Source organism: Triturus cristatus, chromosome 11 (genome assembly GCF_964204655.1).
Source record: "Triturus cristatus chromosome 11, aTriCri1.1, whole genome shotgun sequence".
NCBI classification, from domain to species: domain Eukaryota; kingdom Metazoa; phylum Chordata; class Amphibia; order Caudata; family Salamandridae; genus Triturus; species Triturus cristatus.
In genome coordinates, this window is record NC_140594.1 from 1,151,136,741 (window position 1) to 1,151,162,766 (window position 26,026).

The 26,026-nt window shown below is 48.1% G+C and overlaps 1 protein-coding gene across 1 annotated transcript in view; it reads right to left on the minus strand.

Moving 5' to 3' along the window:
* Positions 1 to 26,026, minus strand: part of LOC146788619 (uncharacterized) — a 1,185,638-nt gene that overhangs the window by 1,112,334 nt on the left and 47,278 nt on the right. Inside the window, exons 8-9 of the mRNA XM_085635786.1 lie at positions 13,137 to 13,262; positions 2,988 to 3,098 (exon numbers count right to left, since the gene is read on the minus strand). Of these exons, the coding sequence (XP_085491912.1) occupies positions 2,988 to 3,098; positions 13,137 to 13,262 (237 nt within the window). The remainder of the gene's footprint in view (positions 1 to 2,987; positions 3,099 to 13,136; positions 13,263 to 26,026) is intronic.

A 26,026-nucleotide genomic window follows, 5' to 3' on the forward strand; every position in this document is an offset into this window, starting at 1 on the left:
GCGTGACTTATCACCCCTAAGGGTATCCAGGCGCTGGGAGTAGTTGGTGGATTAAGTGAGCTACTGCCCAGAGACACATGATGCTGAGCTGAGATGCCGGCACTGGGGATCGAACTGTAAACCCTGCGCTCCGAAATCAGCCGCTCTGGCCACACGATTTAATCAATCAATCAATCAAGAAATTTATAGAGCGCGCTACTCACCCGTGAGGGTCTCAATGAGCTGGGGGGAGGGGGGGTGGTGCTGCTACTGCTTGAACAGCCAGGTCTTGAGGTGTCTCCTGAAGGTGATGTGGTCCTGGGTCAGACGTAGGTGGGCGGGGAGGGAGTTCTATGTCTTGGCGGCCAGGTAGGAGAACGATCTTCCTCCGGTGGTGGTTCTGCGGATCCGTGGGATGGCGGCGAGGGCGAAGGTGGCGGAGAGGAGCTGGCGGGTTGGAGTGTAGAACGTGAGGCGTCTGTTGAGGTATTCGGGTCCGGTGTTGTGGAGTGCTTTGTGTGCGTGGGTGAGGAGCCTGAACGTGATTCTTTTGTTGACGGGGAGCCAGTGCAGGTCTCTCAGGTGGGCGGTTATGTGGTTGTGTCGGGGGATGTCCAGGATAAGGCGTGCGGATGCGTTCTGTATGCGCTGGAGTCTGTTCTGAAGTTTTGCTGTGGTTCTTGCGTCTAGGGTGTTTCCGTAGTCCAACCGGCTGGTGAGGAGGGCCTGGGTGACCGTCCTTCTCGTTTCGATGGGGATTCACCTGAAGATCTTTTGAAGCATGCGCAGGGTGTTGAAGCATGAGGACGAGATGGTGTTGACTTGTTTGGACATGGTAAGTGAGGAGTCCAAGATGAATCCTAGGTTGCGTGCGTGGTCCGTGGGTGTCGGTGGGGAGCCCAGCGCGGTGGACCACCAGGAGTCGTTCCAGGCAGATTGTGATGTTCCCAGGATGAGGACCTCCGTTTTGTCTGAGTTTAGCTTTAGGCGGCTGTATTTCATCCATTCCGAGACGTCTTTCATTCCTTCCTGGAGGTTGATTCTGGCAGTGGCTGGGTTTTTGGTGAGGGAGAGGATCAGCTGGGTGTCGTCGGCGTAGGTGATGATGTTGAGGTTGTGTTTGCGTACGATGGCGGCGAGGGGGCTCATGTAGACATTGAAGAGTGAGGAGCATTGGGGTACGCCGCAGATGATTTTGGTTGCCACGGACCGGAAGGGAGGGAGGCGGACTCTCTGGGTTCTGTCGGAGAGAATTGAGGTGATCCATTCCAGAGCCTTTCCTTGGATCCCTGCTTTGTGGAGGCGGGATCTTAGAGTTCGGTGGCAGACGGTATCGAAGGCGGCAGAGAGGTCTAGAAGGATGAGGGCAGCGGTTTCCCCGTTGTCGAGCATGGTCCTGATGTCGTCGGTGGCTGCAATGCGGGCGGTCTCGGTGCTGTGGTTGGCTCGGAAGCCTGACTGGGAAGGGTCGAGGGAGCCATTTGCCTTGAGGAAGGTGGTCAGCTGTTTGTTGACGGTCTTCTCGATGACCTTCGCTGGGAAGGAAAGAAGGGAGATGGGCCGGAAGTTCTTGAGATCATTTGGGTCCGCTGTGGGTTTCTTCAGTAGGGCGTTGATCTCGGCATGCTTCCAGCTCTCTGGGAAGGTGGTGGACAAGAAGGAGTTGTTCATGACGTTCCAGAGGTGGGGTGCAATGACGGCGTCTGCTTTGTTGAATATGTGGTGAGGGCAGGGGTCTGATGGTGAGCCGGAGTGGATGGTGTTCATGACGTGGGTGATGTCCTCGATGCTGACGGGGGTCCAGGTGCTGAGGGTGTCGGTGGGGGGCGTTGGCTCGGTGGCTGGTAGTGGGGTCTGGGCGTCGAAGCTGTCGTGTATGTCGGCGATCTTGCGGTGGAAGTAGGTGGCGAGGGAGTCGCAGAGGTCTTGCGAGGGTGGGATGTCGTTGGAGTTGGCGCTGGGGTTGGAGAGTTCTTTCACGATGCTGAAGAGCTCCTTGCTGTTGTGCGCGTTGTTGTCTAGGCGTTCTTTGAAAGCGGTCCTTTTGGTGGTGCGGATCAGTTGGTGGTGTTTGCAGGTGGCGTTCTTGAGAGCTGTGAGGTTCTCTGTTGTTTGGTCGTGGTGCCAGGTCTTCTCGAGGGTTCGGCATTTCTTTGTGTTCTTGAGGTCGTCGGTGAACCAGGTGGCTTTCTTGTTGCTGGGCTTGCCGGAGGGGTTTTTTAGTGGTGCGAGGGCGTCGGCGAAGTCACTGATCCACTGTGTGAGGTTGCATGCGGCGGCGTTGGCGTCAGTTGTGTCGTTTGGTGGGTTCTGGCTCAGTGATGTGGTCAGCTGGTCTGTGGTGACTTTGCTCCAGCATCTGCGGGGGAGCTGCTGTGGGAGGTGGTCTTCCGGAAGGTGAAGTGGAATGTGTAATGTTTACATGTGAAGTAGTGCGCTCTAACACCCTGCATTGGGATAAGTAGCGCTATAAAAGAAATAAAACAAAATAGTGGTATTTAAATTGTTATTTGTGTAAATACTGGGACAGACCAACACATTTTACATTCTTGCAGTGCATGCATCTCTCTTATATACAATGACTTAACAAAGTCAAAAGTATCTCTCTGTTAATTCAGTATGTGTGAAGTTTCCCCTCCATTTCATTTAGGTGTGAGGCTCCCGATTGCTCCCAGCAAAGAAATTCGAACAAGAGGAGACCTGATGGCCTCTTAACCTCGCCATTTGTTTTGGGCCAGCTGGAATTTAAAATAACACAGCCCCTTCCCTGCCTGCACCTTGCTTCTCCTTAGGAGAGCAGACAACCTGTAGGCCCTGTTGAAAGAGTCCTGGTGTCTTAAACATACACTGAGACGAGTTCGGCATATATTAGTGGGGCCCAACTCCTTGGCCTTGTGCTACGACTGCTGCAAGATGTTTTCTTCAAAAAGCTCAAAAAATTGCATCATTCCCCTAACAGACAATGGACTGTATTTTTGTAGCATCTAAAAATAAACTGGTTACTGTACCTTCATCACAAGTCTTTCCTTTCCATCCAGGGGAACAGCTACAAGCGAACTCATGGAGTGTACTAGTACAGTAACCATTGACGCATGGACTGCCACGGCAAAAGTCAATTCCTGAAAAGAAAAGAAATAAACATGCATTTCATTTTTAACCATCAAGCAAAAGACAAGGTAAGCAACAAAGTAACTTTTTAAATTTTTGCGGATGCGAATTCAGAATTATTCCTCTAGTAAGCACAGATAGAAGTGTAAACTTAAAATGACGACGGTTGTCTTGAGGTCACCCTACCAGATTCAGAGCGACGGAAGCCACCGTTGGGCGCAGCTCGTGCCCGGCGACCGTTGGCAGATATGCGCGCGCGGCGTGGGTCCCGCGCTTCATCTCGCGCCTCCGCGCTTCCCAGGGGTGAGCGGGGGCCACGTGCCGGGGGCGGGCACGCACGTGCCGGCGCTGCCACGAGCGCTGTTTAACGGACATAGAGAATGGCGGCGCCCTGGGTGAGTCGCGTGGGAAGCGGAAGATTGATCTGTGGAGGCCGAGTCCGAACCAGCTGGCGTTGGTGTCTCCTTCTATAGCCGAGATCACGCCAGTGGAAGCGGTCAGGCCGCCAAATGAAAAGGGATAGCCGAGCCAGGCATCTTCTTGGCCCTGTTCCCTCAGAAAATCAAAATATCCATCCTGTCAGCTCTTTGGATTTTCACTTTCTTGTTTTGCTTTCAATTAAAACCGGGAGTCCTATGTTTACGTTTGATTAAAAAAAAAACACGTTTTTGTTGATATTATTCGCGCTCTGAATTAGAGCAGTTGTGCATTATGCTTGAATTTTTTTTTTAAGCTGCTTGATGGAGAGTATAGGAGGGTTCGGCCTGTTATGTCCGGTACCGGACGGATAGGGACAGCGGTATGCAGGCGGGTAGCAGACGCTCCGGGATCCGGAGCGATAGAAATAACACACACCTACGCTTGCGAATGCACTTCGGTGCACTGACCCGGATCATCCGGTCCAGCCCCCATTTATTTGTTTAGGCCCTTCCGGGTCACAGACGGGACCACCCTCGCGTAAGCGTGGGGGTGTTCCCTTGAACATAACATTCCTCCTTTATCATGGCACAACAAACAAAACACAAAAACACCGCTTGGCAGAACGCTCCAGTTCAAAATGAGAGAGAGATAGAGAGAGAGAGAGAGAGAGAGAGAGAGAGAGAGAGAGAGAGAGAGAGAGAGAGAGAGAGAGAGAGAGAGAGAGAGAGAGAGAGAGAGAGAGAGAGAGAGAGAGAGAGAGAGAGAGAGAGAGAGAGAGAGAAAAATAGAGAAACAAAAAGAAATGGGAAAACATTGCATTACTGTTCTCTAGTCCATTACAAAACCTCTCAGTCGAGACGACACCGTTGGATTGGCTCTGAGATGATATCTGTGTCCACCTCGACCTTCACTCGCTTCTCTCCGGCTTTCTGCTCCAGCCGCCCCTGGCGAACGTTCCACAACTGCCCCAGGCAGTGGGGGGGCTGGCCCTGGGGACTCACTCTCCTTGTCAACATCGTCGCCCGTCGGATCGCCACCCTCAGGCACTGGCACCACCTCCCGGGGTGGGGCCGGGCACAGGTATTTTTTGAATTGGGAAATGTTCCTGGTGACTGTCTCATGGCCCCTCTGGGCAGTGACCATCGTGCCCTTAACCGTCTGGACCACCCAGGGCTCCGGTTCGAACGGAAGGGAGAACTTCCCTCGTGGATGTCGATTCCTCACCAGCACCCGTTCACCAGCCACCAACGCACTGCTCCTGGCATGGCGCCTCTGGGACATTCGGTCGTTCTTGGCCCGCCTCTGTCGGAGGCGTTCGGATACTTGACGATACGCAGGCAAGGACGGTGTCACTTGGGGAAAAACATCATTCAGCACCCGTTGATTGCACAGAGAACCAGGGCTGGCCATGGTGGTTGAGTGAGGCGTAAGTCTGTATTCCTTCACGAAGTTGTACAGGGCGCACTCCATGTTCTGCTCTCGAGACATAGCTATCCGGAGCACTTTGTTCAGGGTGCGCATGAAACGCTCGGCCTCACCATTAGCCTGTGGCCACCGTGGTGTGATCTTTACATGACGGACGCCTCTTGATCGGAGGTATTCAGAAAACTCATGGCTGGCGAACGGCGGGCCGTTGTCCGTACGTAGCTCCTTGATTAGCCCATGGCTGGCCATAATTTTCTCGAATCGAGGTATGGTGTTGCTCGCCGTGATGGAGTCCAGTACCTCAACCTCAGGGTATTTTGAGAAATCGTCAATGACGACAAGCATGTGTCGGCCATCGGGTAGGCTCCCAAAGTCAGCACTCACCCGGTGCCACGGGTGAGGAGGGATATCTTCCGTCACGATTGGGGCCGGCGGATCTGCTGGGCCTACCGCTTGGCAGAGTGCGCAAGACCGGACAGTCCTCTCCACCACACTGTCCAGATCAGGGAACCACACCTTGCTCCTCAGACGGGACTTTGTCTTGACTACCCCTTGGTGCGCAATGTGAGCTAAGTCCACCACTCGCTGTTGTAAGGACCTGGGGATGACCAGACGCGTGCCTCTCATCAGACACCCCTCGGGGGACACGGCCAATTCAGACCGGACGTTGTGAAGAGCCCTTAACGCCAGTTGTGCATCATCCGTGCGGTGCGTTAGGTTCTCCAACAGGGAGTGCCACCTTCCTGATCCAATCGCGGAGATCACCAACTCCCAGCAGTCATCCTGTTTGGTCGCCTCCAGGATGTCCTCGAGCCTGATGGGCAGGGGTCGGGAGCGTTCCACCACCAACCTGACATACTCCTCCGTCTCCTGCGCTTCAGATTCTTCTTCTCGGGTAACTGGCCGGGCATGTCTGGACAGGAAATCTGCGGGATTTTGTGTCCCCGGGCGGTAGACCACTTTGAATTGATATTCCTGCAGCTGCAGGATCCACTTTTCGATTCTCGGGGGTGGTTTAGACGACACGCCCATGAAGAGAGGAATCAGCGGTTTGTGATCAGTATGGACCGTGAACGGCTGCCCATAGAGGTAGAGGTGGAAGTGGCGACACCCCCAATGTATCGCAATCGCCTCCTTTTCGATGTGGGAGTACCTTTGCTCAGTGTCTGTCAGGGCCCGGCTCGCGTAGGCAACCGGGGCCCACTCCCCGTCCAGTTGCTTCTGGGACAGTACAGCACCCAAGCCGATGGGACTGGCATCGACCGACAGTTCAGACTCCCGGGTGGGGTCAAAGTACGCTAGGGTGGTTTCGGCGGACAGAGCATGTTTGGTGTCTTGAAACGCCTTCTCTTGACTGGGGCCCCATTCCCAGGTTGCGGCGTTCTTGGTGAGGTCCCGTAGAGGTGCTGTTAGATTCGTGAGATTCCGGATGAAGCGGCCACAGTAGGTGACCATGCCCAGGAAGCTTCTCACTCCGGTGACTGTGGTCGGGGCTGGAGCCGTCTGGATGTCTCGAACCTTGGCCGGGTCGGGCGACACTCCTTGTTGCGAAAAGTGATAGCCAAAGAACGCTATCTCCTTTTTCAGGAATTCGCACTTCTCGCGATGTAACGTGAGACCACTGTCCTGGAGTCTCCGGAACACGCATCGTAGGCAGTTCATGTGTTCCTCCAGAGTCGGTGCATGTACAAGAATGTCATCACTGACGTTTATGACTCCACTGAGGCCAGCCAACACCCCTCTGATGGTGTCCTGAAACACTTCCGCCGCGCTGGACACCCCGAAACTGAGGCGCTTGTAGCGGCGCAGGCCCACATGGGTGGAGAAAGTGGTTATGGCTCTTGACTCGGGGTCCAGCAGGAGTTGATGGTAGCCCGCCCGAAGGTCCATCTTCGAGAACCAGCGCGATCCGCTGACCTCCGCAACGATATCGTCGACAGTGGGCGTCAGATGGCGTTCCCGCTTGATGGCGTGGTTCGGCAGACGCATATCCACGCATATCCGGACTTCACCTGGTTGCTTTGGTTTCCGGGCAATCACAATGGGGGAGACCCACGGGGTTGGTCCGTCCACTTTCTCGATGATGTCAGCGGCCTCCAATTTCCTTAGTTCCTCTTCCACCTTGGGCCGCAGATGAAACGCCACTCTCCGATGCTTGAGAGCAACCGGTTGCACTGATTGGTCTATGTGCAGCCGCACCAGGTGGTCCTTCAGGCATCCGATGCCGTTGAACAGGTCCCGAAATTCTTCCACCAATGACTCGACATCCTCCAGGTGCACAGCGAACGCAAAAACCACCAGTTGCAGGTGTTCCGCCGTACGACAGCCCAACAGCATACCCGTACCCTCCTTGGTGACGTACACCTTGGTGCGGACGGAGTTGGTCTCGTGAGCAATGTCGGTGGTGAAAACGCCTACCACGGTGAGTGGTGTGCCGGAGCCATAAGCAAACACCTGTATGGACGTTGGCTTCAGGACGGGCTGAGTTGGGAAGGATTTCAGCATGGACTGGGCCATTATGTTGATGGACGCACCTGTGTCGATCAGCACCGGCGTTAGATGCCCTGCAATCTTGACGTGACACTTCGGTGCCCTCCGTCTCGGGCATCCATCGGGCTGTAGAGCGTGAATTACATGGACCGTGCCTTCGTCCTCATCGTCATCCATGTCGTCTTCCTCAGTTTCGGGCGGAGGGGCATCCACCGCATTGACCTGCCGACTTTGTTGCCGCTGACGTCCCGCCGATCGGCACACTTTGGCTAGATGGTTCAGGCGACGACATGCCGAACACCTTTTCCCTTGCGCCGGGCACACACCTTGGTGTGGGTAGGGGCCTCCGCACATGTAGCAGGTGCGGGATGATGGTGGTGGAGTTCCGTGGTCCGGCTTCTTTTTAGACGCTTTCTTCGGGGTAGTCGCCACCACCGCGTTGACTGGCTCTGTTTTTACCTGACGTTGGAGGGCCGTTTCCATATGTGCGGCTCGCACTTTGGACAACTCCTTAGACCGGCCCATGGTGAGGATATCTGCCATGGAGATCCCGGGCAGTTCGAGGACTCTTTCTCGCAGCTTCACGGACGAACAGCCTTGGATGAATTGCGCCCGCAATTCGTCATCAGTGTCCGGTAGAGTACAGGTGCTTGCCAGTTCTTTCAGACGAGCATAGAAGGTGTCAACAGACTCCTCGGGTTGTTGCCTTGCTTGGCGCAGGAGAAAACGTTCGTAATCTGGATTTGCTAAGGGCTCAAAATGAGCGGTCAGGGCCGCCTTGAGTGTGGCATAGGTGTAGGGAGGACCGGTTTCCACCACGGACTTGGCCAAACGGTGAATTGCAGCACCACCCAGGTGCAGGAGCATGGGCCGATGGCGTTCAGGCTTGAGGCCGACTGCGGCATAATAATTCTCCAGGCGCTCCAGCCACTCTTTCCACTTGGCCGCCTGGGCGGAAGGCGGGCCGTCCACAACGAACGCTTCCACCGGGGGCACCGTCGTCATCTCGGCGCTGGCTGGTGGATGCAGATTTTGAGAACGTCAGATGAGGCGCTTCAGGGGTTACACACAGTCACAACGGCCAAAATGCAGTACTTCTGGCGCAGGCCGCGGCAAAATTCGGCCTCCAGGCACCCAGCAGCCAGGCCACAGGGACCAGGCGTCGAGCGTCGATTGAGCGCACACCACGTGGCACCAGGCGGCAGCAGGTAAGACCCCCGGGAAGGAATCAGCAGCCACGGGCCCCCTCCGTCTCACAGCAGCCTCAAAACGCCACACCGATGCCACCACCACAGCCAGCAACCCCCAGCAGGGACACAGACAGTAACTGACCGGGAGGGGCAAGACTGCAGGTGCGCGTCCTCCACAGCAGCTCACGAGGGTGCAGAACCAGGCAGCAGGCCGGTCGAAGGGGGGCGTGTCCTCCTCAGCGGCGCACGAGGGTGCAGAACCAGGCAGCAGGCCGGTCGATGAAGGGCGCTCCCACGCGCAGGACGGCAGCTGTGACGCGGGCCGGGGACCGGGAGACAGCAGGAAGGCGGCCGGGACAGGCCGCGCGTAGACGCACGCACGTGCGAAGATGAGCGCTCCGTGTGGCGGCCGCCAACGGAGCGGGTCAGGCAGCGAGGATCCAGCCGTCGAAGAAGCGAGAGTCCGGAAGAGACCCCCTCGTCGCCAGTTGTTATGTCCGGTACCGGACGGATAGGGACAGCGGTATGCAGGCGGGTAGCAGACGCTCCGGGATCCGGAGCGATAGAAATAACACACACCTACGCTTGCGAATGCACTTCGGTGCACTGACCCGGATCATCCGGTCCAGCCCCCATTTATTTGTTTAGGCCCTTCCGGGTCACAGACGGGACCACCCTCGCGTAAGCGTGGGGGTGTTCCCTTGAACATAACACGGCCGTTGCTGGACGTTCATGTGAGACCTCGAGCAGAGTCAGAGCCGCACATTTGACTCAAACCTTCTTTGGCTCACCTATCTGGCAACAGAACACAGGAGACACTGACATACTTCTATATTTTACATTATTCTTTCGTATTTTTTGTTCGCTTCTTGCCAGCGCTAAAAGGTGGCATTGTGTTATGTTAGCTGCCTGCTTAGCTTAGCCTATTTTAATCAAAGTTATTTCAGGCCCCGAGATCGTCTTCTACAGCATGCCGTCTTGTGGACTCTTCAAACTGACTGACCCACATGCAGTGGTGGTCAGTGGTCAGAGAGTCAGTCACTGTGGTGCTTTGTGGGTCATTGTGGTGCTTTTCTTCCTGTCTGAACTAGTTAGGAGCTCACCTGTGTTTTTATTTTCACTCAACTGACTGATCAGCCAGCGCAGAACTTGTCACATGGAGTAGCCTCAGAATCCGATGTCAAGTAGTTAGTACCCCCTCATCATTTGGGTTTGTGGTTGAGAAAATTAGGCAAAGGTCTTCTCTCTATATTTATACCTTTCCCCTCCATTAAAACTGTAATGCACAAACATACACAAATATTTGTAAATTTTATTTGATATATCCACAGCTCTGTTGCTCTGGGCATGACTTGGACTTTTATCTGATGAACTGTTGTCTGCTTCCACCAGCATAAATCAATCGAAGTTACAATCTCCTCTAGAGAAGCATTTCCAATCTCGCACAAACCAGTTAGTTTTAAATGTTGCCTTTCACAGCAAAAAGCTTTTTCTCCAATGCTGAGAAGTCTCAAAGTCCACGTGTCTCATCAAGTTCTCTAATTAATGTGACAGGTCAAGCATTAATAATCACTAGAACGGAACCTGGCAGTGTCCCACTATCATCGAGTCGCTCTGGTGAAGGTATGATGATCCTTTGCCAGCAAGTATTTCAGTCCTGATCCTTGCTAATTTTTTGAATCTTTTTTCAGAGTCAGTAAGCAGGGATCATTGTCCACCCTTCGAGGACCCCCACTGTATCTCCCCATGGAGCACATGGGGTCAATGACTCTACCTTTGAGGATGAAGGGATGGATTTCAGATCAAACTTTATATCATTTGTTGGATGAAGCAGAGGAAAGCCTTCAACACCCTTGAAGAAATAAACAAAGAAGGTATTGGCTATGCTGAGTGTTATCAGATTGCTGAAGCCTGTTCAGATGGGGTGTATGACATTAAAACAGATTGTAGGACCGTGCTGCATTACTTAAGGCTGAAATTGTGTCACTGATGGGAAACATCGTTTACAACGCGGGGATTACATCGCGATGCCATTACATTGCGGTATTTACAATGCAAGTTGTTACAACGACTTGCGCTGGATGGCGCTCTAGGACAAGGAATAGTATAATTTACTATCCAACACCTTCCCTACTGTACGTAGACTGGAGTTGGAATAGTAAATTATACTACTCCTAAGTCCAGCGCCCTCCAACACAAGTCGTTGTAACGACTTGCACTGTAAAAACCGCGATGTAATGTACCGCGATGTAAATGTATGCCTTGTAACGTCATACATCCGTCACTGATTACATCACTTCATTGATAATGTGAATATTATGGATAAATCCTCAGCTTTTCACCTCCATAACATACCTAATATGTGGCAGGGCATTTAATGTGCACATAACATCTATAACAACCCCTATAATGCTTTTCTTGCTAGTTGGAGCAGGGCTTGCCCTCATAACAATCCAGCTTTCTACAGCAGCACAGTCATCACACCTGAAGTGGGTCGAGATGTGTCTGGGTGGTCCACCTTGGGATTTGCTTCTGGGAAAAGACTGATTATATTTTTCTGCAGAAGCCATTTTGAGATGAACAACTTATTTTTGTTTCAACCTAGGAGTTTTCTTGGTGAACCCTAAGGTACTTACAACTGGTTTTGCGCATCACTTTGAACAAAGAGTTATTGATAAAGGCATTTATATTGCTATTTAGGGAAGTACCCACAATCTAATATTAAATACATCTGTGATATTGTAGACACATTAGAGATTGGTAAATGCAATTTTTTGAGATGGTCATATACTAAACCTTCTGTGCAAGTACCATCTGGTCAAGACCTGGGAACCACTGTCAATGTTGGTGGCTGTGCCTCTGTTTCGCGGTGTCCTTGTGGAAGTAAGTTGGAGGTTTGCTATTGAACACCAAAAGTACATTGCAGTTGGACAGGGAGCTCAGTAATGTATTCAGATTATGGTCACGTGCCCAAATTTCCAACAACGCCATCCGGGTGAATACAACCACTACCAGCATTTTCTGGTTTGAGGATAGTTAGTTCTAAATCTGTGCTTCTCAAAGTGTGGCCGGGGGCCCCTTGGGGTTCGCAAAGCCTTCTCAGGGGGTTTACGACTTCTTAAAAAATGAAATATTATTAACAGATTAATGAAGTGTATGTAAATAAAAAAGCAAAATATGCAATAAAAAAAATTAAAACATTCTGTAAATGTGAATGAATTTTGAAATTATAGGCTAAACGTTATGGTGGTATCCTCAGATTGATTTGTGGGAGCAATGCACATGCATATAAAAGAATATAGTATGGACGATGAGTGGCCTCAGTGAATTTAGAAAAGCTCTAACCTTCCTATTAGTTTAATATATTTTCTTATGTTTATTTGTGAATTCAGTAAAACATTGAATCATTTTAGTGTTTGTATGATGACTGCTTAATTCTGTATGTTTTTTGTGTATTTTTTTGCCTTTCAAGTAATCGAAAATGCTTAGGCCGAGATCCTCAGCATCCAGTAATGATTCAGTGAGTGTCCCCGAATTCCAATGATGATTAGGTGGGTGTCCACAGAAATCAAAAGGTTAAGAACCAGTGTTCTAAATGCCTTCTTACCCATGTCCTTAGAGACAGGGCAGTTGGGGGCTGTCCTCAGGGACTAAGAGGTTAGAGTCTCAGGACATTGGGTAGCCCGCAGCATAATACTGCCACAAATAAACTTCTCATGTCTGTTGTTACGCTCCAGCAAGTAACTCATTTTTCTAAGCATCAAAGTAAAATACGAAAAAAGATGCATGAGGCAGTAACATCAGGGGATTAGGATTTATGATTTATTAATAGAAAGATGACCAGGAAGTGAGTCTGGTAAGGGAACAGTTATCCGCTTCTGGGTTATTATGAGACACTCTTATCCATGCTGTTCCAAAGAGTCCATCATAAACTTGCAATGTTGTGTCACTTAATGCAGGCTTCCTACTTTCTAAACCTTCTCCCACTCCTGAGAGCACCCACTCCCACTATAGCCCCACTCTATTTCTTACCCAACACCAAACCCTATCCTTGGCTTCCTCTTGCACAGACTAGATTCTATCACTTCCAAGACACAGCAGACCATGTATTCTCTTATGTCATGCTGTAAAATCAAGTTTACTTTAAACGTGACCTTGGAAATCTAAATGCACGGCACTTAAAAATGTGCACATACTTGCAGACACAGCCCATGCACTTTTGGGTGTCTCAGTAAGAATATAAAAGTAAACAACTTCACTCAGAGAATTCACATTATGTTTATGGCAAAAGCAGAAGAAAGGCATGTAACAATTGTATGAGGAGTTATATAGTGTTCAACTTAACTGAGCACTCTAATATACTTACCGAGAAGTACACCCTATGATAAGATCACATAGTCTTTTGAAGCCTTATATCAGGTAATGTCAATCCAAAACCAATAGCTGCCGATATCTAAATTATCATTAAGTAAAACCAACTTTAGCACAATATCAAAATAAGATCACTTCATGTCTGTTCCTTACTGTTACAGGCACGATTATTGCTGGCATCCAACTGATATCCATCTGTACAGCCACACTGGTAGGCTCCAATTGTATTTCTGCAGGTCTGGTCACAAAGGTATGAATCCAGCTGGCATTCGTTTCTATCTGTGAAACAAAGACAGATGGTTTCATTGAGGAACACATACAAATGTCTTCAACCACCTGGAAAAGGTTGCTTAGCTGCCGAATGTTCCTTAAATTCATTGTTCACTAGCTTTTTCCGCAAGTGAACATGCACATATGAGAGGGCTACTTTTTTTGTGCGCTACCTTGCAGAATAGGAGGCTCCACTGAACCGAAGGAGCACCAAAGGTGTATGTGCAGCCATAGTGAAGAGTAGCTTCTGCCTTCACTGCCTTCACCAGGATATTAGGTGACTGAAAGTTGCTTACAATGTCACCTTTAGTACCCCGTTCCTCCCCCTGTATCCCTGAGAGTGAAGTCTAATGGACCGGAATAGATCGGAAAATAAATTAAATGGTAAATAAAATTAGTTCTTGCTTGAAAAATATTAAAATAGGCCCATTGGAAGGCAAAGGTGGTTCTCAACTGTGTGAATTTAAGGCTTATGTGATCGTAATATAATCTTGGCTAGTATTCTTTTCACTAATAATGGTTCTGACTTAACATTGAGTTTATTGTATGTGATTACTACGTTTATAGTATTTTCTGTATTCTAAGACAACTCCTTGAGTAACCCTTGGGCCTTGGGAAATCAAAAACGTAACCATGCAGTTTAAGTGCACAAAAGACTAACCCGGGTATCCAGTTTGACTGCAATATATTTGAAACCCTGGGGCACCATTTGAAATTTGTGTTCCCCCCATTGCGTAAACGTGCACATAGTTTTACGCCTATTAGACAACTGCTTCTATATCAATCATGTTGTTTTTAAACTGCCTTTATTATGTACTTATATGTTATATCAAGACATTCATGGCTTCCCGTCTGCGTTTTCCCATTGGCACTTCTAAGCTAGAAAGCTAGACTCCTATTAGTTCTGCAGAGAAGCCTCTACTGTGTATTTCTCATTTAAGGTGGAGCGGGACTGCCCCACTCCCGCACCGCCAAACCCGTGGTTGAAACGCCCGCCAGATTAGAAGTTTTCTCCTGTCGTGCGGGTGTTTCTTGGGCGTTCCCAATGCAGTGCCTATGAAATAGACACCTCAATGGGAACTTCAAAATCCGTACCTGCACTGCATGGACTGCTGCTGTCCATGTCGTGGAGGTACTGGGGTGCAGGTAGGGCCAACCACACAGGTTATAATAGGACAGTCGCAAGACCACCACCGGCGTGCCCCCGCAAGTTTGGCAGTACGTGGAACGCCAGACGCGTAATGAGGCCCTTAGTCTTATTATCTGCTGTTTCACTTTTGGCCATATGGCTTCTTCGTTACTTAAGTTTGAAGAAAATGTATGTAAGCATCTCCTGCAACATTATTAGGTATACCTTTTGCTGTTTTAGCTTACTCTTCAACAGCAGGACTTGTTGATTACTTGAGAAGATCACCATTCTGACTACTACAATTGGCGTTAGAAGACAACATTTTTCTTGTTTTTCTACTTCTACCTATGCTACACCCATGTACCTCTCTCACTCTTAACAACACCCCCTCAGGGACTCTCCTGCATCCTCTTGGGACTTGTACCATTCCTATTTGCACCTGTGGCATCGATACTCATTCTTAAATTGCCAGCCCAGAGCTGGACTTGTACCTAGATCTAGTATGTTTAAATAGGAACAAGTGTAGTTTAGGATATACGCAGAATGCATTACCCTCTTACCCATCTTCATCAACACAGTCTACTATTTGTGTTCTAAAATGAAAGTATCTGCCTCCTCGATGCTCCTGACATGGTACATTCTGTTCTGCCACATAACTCTAAGATAGTTGGTAAACTGAAACTGAACTTCGGCCCCTATTGATTGCAGGTCTGGAGTACTCTTCCCAACTCCAATTGTCTCTCCTCAATTACTCTACATATATCAGAACGAATAAAAAAGGCCACCCTGCCTACCGCTAATTAGCCACTCTTAAGTGCCTTCTCCAAAATATGTACTTTAACTGCGTATGAAAACATATACAAATCTTTCTCGGTCTCTTACAGTTTTGATTTAACTTCAAGGATCTCTATGCACGCTTTGGATCTCACTATTTAGGTTTATTGTCAGAGAGTCTTTTAAAACAGTCTCCTGTGGGAGGTAAATACCTAATTGCATTATATCATAGCCCTTAGGCCCCCACAGCACTCTTAATAGACGTTAGTTGTTCTGCCTGGAATGATTTTCCAACCTTTTAAGGTTTTACATCATTTCCTTATACTGCTGTTTTAGCTGTGATATGGCTAATGATTACCCCTTTACAGCTTCTTTAATTTGTCATAACTCTGCTTCTATCTCAGCTGCTCTTTTTCTAAGGTCCTCTATCCTCTTTTCAAGTCGGGAGCAAGTCTTTTGTATTCCTTTCTGATTCTTCTGTGAGGTACAGAAGCTATGTCTAACTAATTTTGGGATTTTTCCTAACATTTTCTCTACACCTCCTATGAAACTGTTGCTGTCCTCAGATCAAAACCTGGTACTGGGTGGTTGAGTCCTCTTGTCAGCCACACCAATGTTGCCAGGACTCCCTTCTCCCAAAACAACCCCTGTTGCCTCATCACCAGCATTTTCTAAGTCTCTAAATCCATTTCCTAGCTCAACATCTGGGGCAACCTGGGAGTTTTGTATAACCACCGGCAGAGGCAAGAGGCCTTGTAGTGATGATCTTACATGGTGTCTGTGGCATGGATGGTGATATTATAGACACACTGTTTCCTTGTGAAACCCTCATGTGCTAATGAAGCACTACTTGATCTCTGTATGTCAGAAATAGTTAGGGGGTATTAGCTAGTTACTCTTGCCAAGCCTAATTCCTCATCTCTGCCATACCAGTATTGATTATGGTCTAAAAGATGGATCTAAGGGAAGGGGTGATCTTAACTGTGCCTCTTATTTTTCCTGGAAGAAAACTGGGTTATGAATTTTCATACCTTCTGTCACAACCACTGAGGTCACAGAGTAGGACAGCATAGGATTTGCTGATTTCAGCATAGTTTCATTAAACTCTCCTCTCCTACCCATCAAGTTTTGAGATTGATAGAAGTGTCTGATCTTAGGCTACATTTGTGTGGTTTTGCTTGTGTGTGCTTTGTCTTTCGCTTTGGTGGTACCTTTATTGAATCCAAGCATGCTTGGCTACTAAACTCCTTTTTATCCTATTCCCCCCTTCAGTCCTGCTCCTATCCTCAGAGTCCAGCTTTCCACCTCCTTCCTACCAGATATGTCTACCTTGGGAGACTAATATGATGCCCCAACTGCAACTGTTCAAGTCTCAGTTGGGACCACAGCCTCGAGTGGGGGCCCTAGGAGAGGGAAGACTGTAATGGGCTGCGCTGCAAACACCGCTGCCCCAGATTAAGTCAATTCCTCCTTCCTTTCTCTGCACAGCCTACTCCGGCCTGTGGTGACTCTGGCTTTGCTCCTCTCCTAAATGCACCCCCAGGACCTAGAGCTTGGACGCGCAACCCACCTACGCCTCAGGAGCCGGGCCATGCTCCCCCAACCATCCAACGCCTACACTCCTCCACAGCCACCAAACAGCCACCTTGCACAGGCGCTGCAGGTCGGTGGTAGAGACAACAGCTTTTGAAAGGGAGCAAGAGGAGAGCGAATATAAGCCTCCCAGCTCCTCCAAACCAATCCTGTGTCTACCTTCCTATTGTTTGTCTGAGTAGAGTACGGTGCCGAGAGGTGTCTGTTCACTCAGCCTGCTGAGCAGCGTCTCTCCTCCATCTTTTCGGCCTTCTTCTGAAGAAATGCGAAGCCAGCAGTGTTAGATGTTTTGAATACGGAGGAAAAAGTGGAGGTTTGCTAATATGCAAAGCATAGACAGATATAGTGAGGAATTATATTAAACGGTAAGATTGCCCAGATACTAATTTGCCAGTGTCAGATTCTTAAAACGAGAATTTTCTATGAACACTTTAGATTCATGTATCGAGAAGATCCATTGGTTACTCCATTGGTGTGAATATCATGTTTAGAGAAAACACCCCAGCCCTCAAGGATGTTCAGTTAAACAACTTTAATGCGCCTATAGCAGAAAATTAATATAGGCAAGCTATGTGCAAAATGCAGTGGGGAAAAGCCGCTGGCCTTGATGGCATTCCAAGAGTAATTTATAAAAGAGCTTATTGACATAATAGTGCCTGTGTTAAAAGAGATTTTTAATACTATTTTGATAGAAGGACAACTATCCCTATTTCCTGAAGTATGGCAGCTAATGCTCTCATTTTGAAACCAGGATAGGATCCTATGAAATGAGGGCCATACAGGCCCATCCCTTCGCTAAACTGTGAATATAAAATATTCAGAAGGTCCTGGCTAAGTGACTCAGCGAGATGATGGGGTTTTTGATTTCATGGGGCCCAAAAGGGTTTCATTCTAGAAAGACAAATGCCTGAGATGCTCCATTTGATAATTGGCACCATATGACTTGTTGAGGAACATAGAAAACCTCTAGCTACTAAAACATTAGACACAGCTAAAACCTTTGACAAACTTTGTTGACTTAATTGTGGAAAACACTACATCGATTTGAAATTAAAAAAGAATTTGTGATAACCATAAAAGCTTTATACAAGTCTCTCCTAGCCAGCTTGTTAATTATTAGGAATCTCACTCAGACGTTTCAGATAGAGAGGGTAACTCGAGAAGGTTGTCCGTTATCTTTCTTTTTCTTTAACAAGTACATTGAGCCACTAGCATAAAGTTTAAGACAAGAGAAGGATATAATTCAGTTCAAACGTGACCTAGAAAAAGTGGCGATGTATGCAGATGACCTATTAATATATACTGCTGATATTGAGTACTCACTAACTAAAATTAACCAAGTAACAAAGAAATTTGGTAGTATTTCCAGATACTAGGTGAATGACGATTGTTAGACCTGGCATCCTTGGTGTGGTTTCCCCTGACGTTTTGCCTTCAGACCACCTGTTTTTGCTGAATTCGTTTTTGCTGGCTTTAGGACTCCGGGCACCTTACTACTGATAACCAGTGCTAAAGTGCATGTGCTCTCTGCTTAAAACATGGTACAATTGGCATATTTAATTTACTTATAAGTCCCTAGTAAAGTGCCCTACATGTTCCCAGGGCCTGTAAATGAAATGCTACTAGTGAGCTTACACACTGATTGTGCCACTCACTTTTGTAGCCATTTAAACATGTCTCAGGCCTGCCATTTCAGAGCATGTTTGTGCAGTTTTAAACTGCCATGTTGACTTGGCAAGTTAACCTTCTTGCCAGGCCCAAAACTTCCTTTTTAGGTCGAGCCTAGCGTTGCAGCGCATGCGGTGCTAGCTTTGCGAGGCATGCAGTATTCAGTGTAGCGTGGACGCTTCGTGGAAGCTCCGCCCACTCTCCGCCCATCTTTTTTATTGGCTTGGGTCCTAAATGCTGCCTTCCGATTGGTTTTAGGCTTGTTAGTCCCTCCCCATGACAGCCATGTCGTCATTTGTATCCTTTCATGGTTACTGGCCCCTTTACTCTGAACACTATTTTCTTCCCGTCCCTCCCCCTACCCCATCCTGCAGTCCATGACTTCTTGGGGCCCCCCTTCCCGCGCACTTTTCGCACCCGTCCGCGCTCCCCCGCCCTCAGTATTTAAAATTACAACATATGGTGAAGTCAGATTTTAAATTGAAATTCTGAAAATGATAATTTTAGAAAGTTGGCATTTTCTTACTTTAGCCATTTGGTACCTTCTGACTGTCTCTGAATGCACGTCTGGTGTCGTGACAGCTGGGATTCGTTGATTCCCTCTGGACAGCCCCACACACAAAAGGAACTTAGGTCTGACTGATGGGCCAGCCACATCTTGATGGACCATCCTATGCAGTATAAGAGGGAGGAGCCAACACTTACACCTGAATAGGCTGTGTGTTGTCCCCACACAAAGGGTTGCATACCCCCATTCAGTGAGTTTGGAGTGAGGGCAGGAAGGGCAGGGACTATGTGCACTTCAAAGGTGTCTCCATGAAGTCTCTCCCACTTCAAAGGCACAACTGGAAATAGGTACTGGACCTCTGACACCACCAACTCAGTACACTTCTGGACGAGTGAATACTGTACCAGGACTGCCGTGCTGCTGAAAGGACTGCCACTCTGCTGGACTGCTACTTTTGTGGACTCCTGCTCTGCTGTGCGGTGCTGTTGCTCTCCTTGCCTAGCAATGAGAAGTACTGGACCTGCATCTTTCCATCTCAGAACCAAAGTGACTCCAAGGGCTTTCTGCCTTCCCTCCTGTTCTGAAGTCTCAGGGACATCAAATACTTCCAACCACCTGCTACATCACCTTGTCTCTGCCAACTGTGAGTCCTGCCCTGCCAAGTGGTGCCAATCCAGTCCTGGACCCTTGGATGTGGGTTCAAATTCCTGCGCCAGCAGAAATCCACGCATCAACCCTATTGCACGCTCAAAACCATTTCACCTCCTTTGACAACGATGCATTGCCGCTGCTGCAAGGATCGAGTTCATTGCATCACTGACTGCGTGGTGCATCACCTTGATTCTTGACACATCCTCAACTTTCTGCGGTTCGACGACTAAGTATCGTATTCATCCTGTGGTTTGACGACGACACCTCACCTCTTTTCTTCTAGCATCTTGGCTCAGTCGACGACGCAACTAAGTTACTTTGCAGTGGGACAAGGTTAGTCACTGTGTCTGACCCATGCTCTATCGTGGTCGGCCTGAACTTGGATTTGAACAAGTCTAGCGTGACCAGATAGCCACGGTTGGCGCTTTATGCTTTTAAGTACTACATTTTAAATTAGTATTCAAAAATTGATAACTCCAGTTATACTTATTGGATTTTTGTCAGTTTGATCTTGTTTTGTTCATTAAATTGAGCTATTTTCTTCTAACCAAGTGTGGTATCTTTTTGTGTGGTGTTTTAACTGTTTTCACTGTTTTACTGTTTGAAGTGTTGCACATATACGCATTTGCCTCTTCAGTTAAGTGTGACGGATCTGTGTCAATCTACCAGAGGGTGAGCATAGGTTAATTTAGGGTGTGTATCTGACTTAACCCTGACTAAGATTGTGGTTCCTGCTTGGACAAGGTGCATACAACCAGAAACCCAATTTCTAACAACAGTAAATCTGAAATATTGACACAGTAAATAGAATATACAGACAACAGAATAATACTGCAAATTAGGTATTTAGGCTTAAACATCACACAAAAGGTGGAATATAAACCTAAGCACAACATTCAAAAGGGCAGGAAGCAAATTGGTCGCTGCCTTGGAAGGTGAGAAAACCTGCCAAATTATGAGAGAATTAACTTGGTGAATGATATTTTTTTTTTTAAACCCAAAAAGCTTCAGATACAAGCAGTGCAAGGATATACAAATAAAGCATTTGCCAATCCTGGCCATGCCATGCCTTATAAAACACAGAATACACATGTATTGTAGGCAATACCGCCCGTAACCCACAGGACTACGTATCTAAACCCTCCCAGGGAACTCATTCACAACCACTCATGGGACCCATCATAGACATCTGTATAAAGTCCAAGGCCCCTTTTTTTTCCCCATTGTGGCTTTGGTACACCACCTCCTCTGTCCCACAACACTAGTCCAAATCACAGAACCAAGCTGTCACAGTCGGAGGTTCCACCGCCCCCCAGGCATGTGCAATATTCCCTTTTGTGACGCCCCCACCCCTCCAGGGCCAACCATAACTTTGCCCACCTCGGCAACGTGGTCTCTCCGTGACACCAAGAGTATGCCACTGAGACTCTAGCAGGACCTGCGCCCCCACCACAGCTTCCATCACACGGGTTATACCCTTCCAATACTTTTGAATCCTAGGGCAGGACCACAGAAAATGAAAGAACTATCCCCTCTCGCCACACCCCCTGGCACACAACTCTGAGCCACCGCCCTTAATAGGGGCCAGCACCATTCTCAAAGCATATGACCTATGAAGGAGGCACAGCTGAACAAGTCGAAAGTGCGCCCTGATAGCAATATCCCAGGGACACTGGAGGGCCTCCAACCAATCATCATCTTCCAACAACCCCACGTCTGATTCCCAAGCCTCCCGCAGGGGACCTAGGGAGTCCGGGGTATTGTTCACCAGTTTTTTGTACGTCAGTGACACCGCCTTCTGAATCATAGGGTCCAAAAACTGGTGAACATTTTAATTGTCCCCAAAATTACTTACATATTTGATAATATCCTTGTGAGTTTTAATATAACCGCTTTGGCCTAGCTCTAATGTAGAATAAACAGTTTCATCTAGATCTCTAAAGGGGAAAGGCGTTTGTGGAAGAAACTTAGAAAGAAGAAGTTGAAAGGTGGCCTGAACTTGCAGAATATAAAACTGTTCTGTTGAGCATTTCAGATCAAAGCATTACGACCATTGTTTGGTTCTAAAATAGTTGTGCTTTATCAAGAGATGATGACAGGATTATGCAGAGAAAATGTCTTATATAACTTTGGCGCTCTATAATACTTTTAAAAAGTGAAGCTAAAGATTCTGACGTCAGCAGCATGTCTGTAGTATAAAGTCAGGAGAACCCTGTGATTCCCCTGGCTTCCCCAAGCTCCTTATGGAGTATTTGAGAATGCCATTGATCACAGGTGGGATAGTACAGTGGGGGCACTTAACTGAAGAAGGTGAGCTTTTCTCCTGGGAGGACGTGTAATGACAGACAAGATGGAGTATATTTCATTCTGGGTATCAGTAATGAAAATTTTGATATTCAAAGCAAAAATATCTCAAAAAGATATCTCTGAGATAGGAGCCGCTTTACATTACCAAACTCCAAGAAGGAAGGAGGTTGCATATTGGTACTGCGGCTTACTAGAATATAGAGAGAGAAACACACCGGCAATCTGTCACATTTGGGACCTATACTTGCCATTGCCCAGAATAGAACACTTATGGCAAGAATCTTTGAAAAATCTGTATAACATGTTTAAAATCTGTATCACTGAGTAGGAGCCATTTTTTCACCATCTACACAATCTACTGGTCCCTGCAATCTTAGTGAAGTTGTCCGATCAGGGTGAAGGAAGGTGTAAGAATTGCTCCGAAATGCAGGTGGATGATCTTTACATGTTTGGAAGTTGCCCAGCACTCAAAATTTATTTGGTGGATATAGGTCAGGTGATTCATTTTTTTTTTCCAACAGGGCATAGAGGTAAGCTCCTATCTTATAATCTTTGCAATAATGGAAGCACAGGAAACTCCCCAGATTTACTTTACGTGATCATTTTTTAGGACATTGATCTGGATGGCTATTCAGAGCTCCGATTAATTCGGACTTTGAAAAGAAAATTGGAGGACAATCGAGGGACACTTTATTTATTTATTTAAAAGATTTATAGAGTGTTCTATCACCATACTGGTATCCTGGCTCTGAGAGCCTCTGCCGGGACTAAGAAAGCATCCATTGCAACTAAGAAACTATAAACGGTAAAGATGAGTTACTTTTTGTTCTGCATTCTGCCCATCAACTGTTGTTTTTGCATTTGTCCCCCCGAGTGGGACGGTATGCCCAGACGTGGGTCCCGTGCCACTGGAATCAAGCTATCCTGGCTGAAGAGGGGTGAAACCCCGAAACCGGTCCGAGGATTATTGTTTCCAGTCCAGGGAGGACCTGGCTTGGCAGTTCAGGCTGGACGGTTCCCATGAGGCACAGGGTCAAGGCTGATTTGCATATGGCTCGGTTCACACTGGAATGGCATGATGAGCAAAAAAACGATAGATTTAGGCCCAGATCTCTGTACTGGGGTGAATGTATGACATTGTTCTGCCTTCTATCCATTAACTGTTGTTTTTACTTAGGGAAAAGCCAAGTTTTCAGGGCTTTTATAAAGTGCAATATATCTGACGAGGATCTAAGGAAAGTAGGTAGCTATTCCAGACTAGGACTGCTCTGACCATAAAGGCTCTCCCACCTTGTGTTGTGTTCTGGAATTTTGCAATGCAGATAAGATTTGGTGTTGTGGAGTGGTGACATCTCCCCCTTCAGAGTGTCTTTTTAATCTGTTTTGTAGGGGCACTGGGCTCTTGCCCTCAAGTGCTTTAAAGACTATACATAGTGATTTAAAGGCTAATTTTAATTACAACGGTAGACAATGAAGTTCCTTCATAGCATTAGATGTTGATAATCTCCTGGGTCTGTACAGTGCCAGTTTGGTGGCAAACGTTTGGAGTCAGTATAGTCTGTTCAACAAGAGTTCCAGCGCTTCTAGCAAAAGGGTGTTGAAGTAGTCTAGCCTGCTGAAAATAACACTGCATACAAATAGAGTTCTGGCGGTCGCAGGCAACCGTGGAAGAAGCTTCCAAAGGCCCCTGAGTAGCTGAAAACACGGGCCCACAACTTTGTTGATGTGACACTCCATGGACAACTTGTTGTCAAATATGACCCCCGGGGATAAGTGCTGAGTCGGATTGTATCAGCTCTTCACTGGTTGATAATGGCCAAAAATTAGACGGGAGTATGACATGGACCTTATTTGCAAGCAGCACATAATCCCGTTTTTGTCCTGATTGAAATTGAGGGAGTTGACGTTCAGCCAATTGATGATGTCATTCATACAGTTAGGAAAAGCATTAACAGCAGCCTGCTGTTAGCGGTCAAATGCAAAATCAGTTGTGTACCATCAGCAATCAATCAATCAATCATATCACTTGTAAAGCGCACTACTTACCCGTGAGGGTCTCAAGGCGCTGGGGGTAGGGGGGTGCTGCTACTGTTCGAAGAGCCAGGTCTTGAGGAGTCTTCTGAAGGTCAGTAGGTCTTGGGTCTGCCGTAGGTGGGTGGGGAGTGTGTTCCAGATCTTGGCGGCGAGGTGGGAGAAAGATCTGCCACCGGCCATCGTTCTGTGGATGCGGGGGACAACGGCGAGGGCGAGGCCGGTGTAGCGGAGCTTGCGGGTGGGGGTGTAGAAGCTGAGTCGTCTGTTGAGGTATGCTGGTCAGGTGTTGTGGAGTGCCTTGTGTGCGTGTGTGAGGAGCTTGAAGGTTATCCTCTTATTGACGGGGAGTCAGTGCAGGTCTCTCAGGTGGGGTGTGATGTGGCTGCGTCAAGGGATGTCGAGGATCAGGTGTGCAGAGGCGTTCTGGATGCATTGCAGCCGTCTTAGGAGTTTGGCCATGGTTCCTGCGTAGAGGGCGTTTCCGTAGTCCAACCTGCTGCTGATGAGGTCCTGGGTGACTGTTCTTCTTGTTGCGGTGGGGATCCATTTGTAGATCCTGCGGAGCATGCGGAGGGTGTTGAAGCAGGCGGCGGAGACGGTGTTGACCTGTTTAGTCATGGAGAGGGTGGAGTCGAGGATGACCCCTAGGTTGCGTGCGTGGTCGTTGGGAGTTGGAGCTGTTCCCAGTGTGGTCGGCCACCAGGAGTCGTCCCAGCCCGAAGGGGTGGATCCAAGGATGAGGACCTCCGTCATGTCTGAGTTCAGCTTCAGTCGGCTGTTCCTCATCCATTCGGCGACGGCCTTCCTTCCTTCGTGGAGATTGGTTTTGGCAGTGAGAGGGTATTTGGTGAGGGAAAGGATCAGATGGGTGTCATCGGCGTAGGAGATGATGTTGAGGTCGTGCTGTCAGGCGACGTGGGCGAGACGTGCCATGTAGATGTTGAACAGCGATGGGCTGAGGGATGAGCCCCGGGGTACGCCGCAGATGATAGTTGACTTGTCTGATATGGGTTACAATGAAGTGTGATTAATGGGTTGATATATATTTGTTGAAAAGAATTGGGATAAGTGCCGAACCTTGTGGAACTCCATGTTTGATGGTGTTCAAATCAGAGCGGTGGGGGGAAAAGCAGCCACCTGACATCTCTCCGACAAATTGCAGCACATACAGTTTAATATGATACCACGGACTCCAATGGAGGCAAGTCTAGCCAGAAGCATTTTGTGGTCAACTGTATCAAATGCGGCCCAGAGATCAATTAAGATCAGGAGCGCTGACTGGAAGCCATCTAGCAACACTCTGGGAACGTTTTGACTTTTGGCAGAAAATAGCATCCCATGATTACATCATGACTGCTTCTACACCCCTCACTCTATAAGTAAAGGGGTGGTAGGTGAGCCTTGCTCTGGGGCTTGGCTACAGGATAGTTTCGGACAAGGACTAGTTGGAACTGTACTATAAATATTCGGAGCATTTAGTGTACTGGGGAATAAGAACAAAACAGAAACAGCTTGTGTTTCCAGGCCTGGTCCTGTATCTGGCACATCAGGAGGGACGTCTTCATCACTCACAGCTGCTATATGGGCAGTTCTACAGATACTTCTCCTTTTCGGTAATATCACCTCTGTTTAAGGTGAACAAACAGCTTATTGATATGGATCCCATTGTGTGTCTGTCTGGTTCTTTTTGTTTGGTTCCATGTGGGGTACCTCCTGAAAACAGAATGGTTTCACAGTGTAGAGCTTAACTACACCTATCCTTGATAGGTGTGACTGATCTAGGTACCAGAACTACTCGTGCTTGTTGCTGAAGGACTCTGCTTTTGTCCTACCAGACTTCTTTCTATGGGTTTATTGTGGGTACTGTGGCTGACCCAAAATAGATTTTAGTGCCGGATGTGGGAGGACACTAGGATTACCCTAGTACACTTCCCACACACACCCCCAGTGTTCAACGCCCCAATTTAATGTGGCTGAAAGCTATTGCCATCTTGAAAATGCCCAAAGTGTGTAGGGTTGGTACTAGAAAAGTTTACCAAATTGGCTAGGGCATGCTGACGAGTCATTCTCACTCAATAGCTAATGCCAGGTATAAATGTTGCATATCCT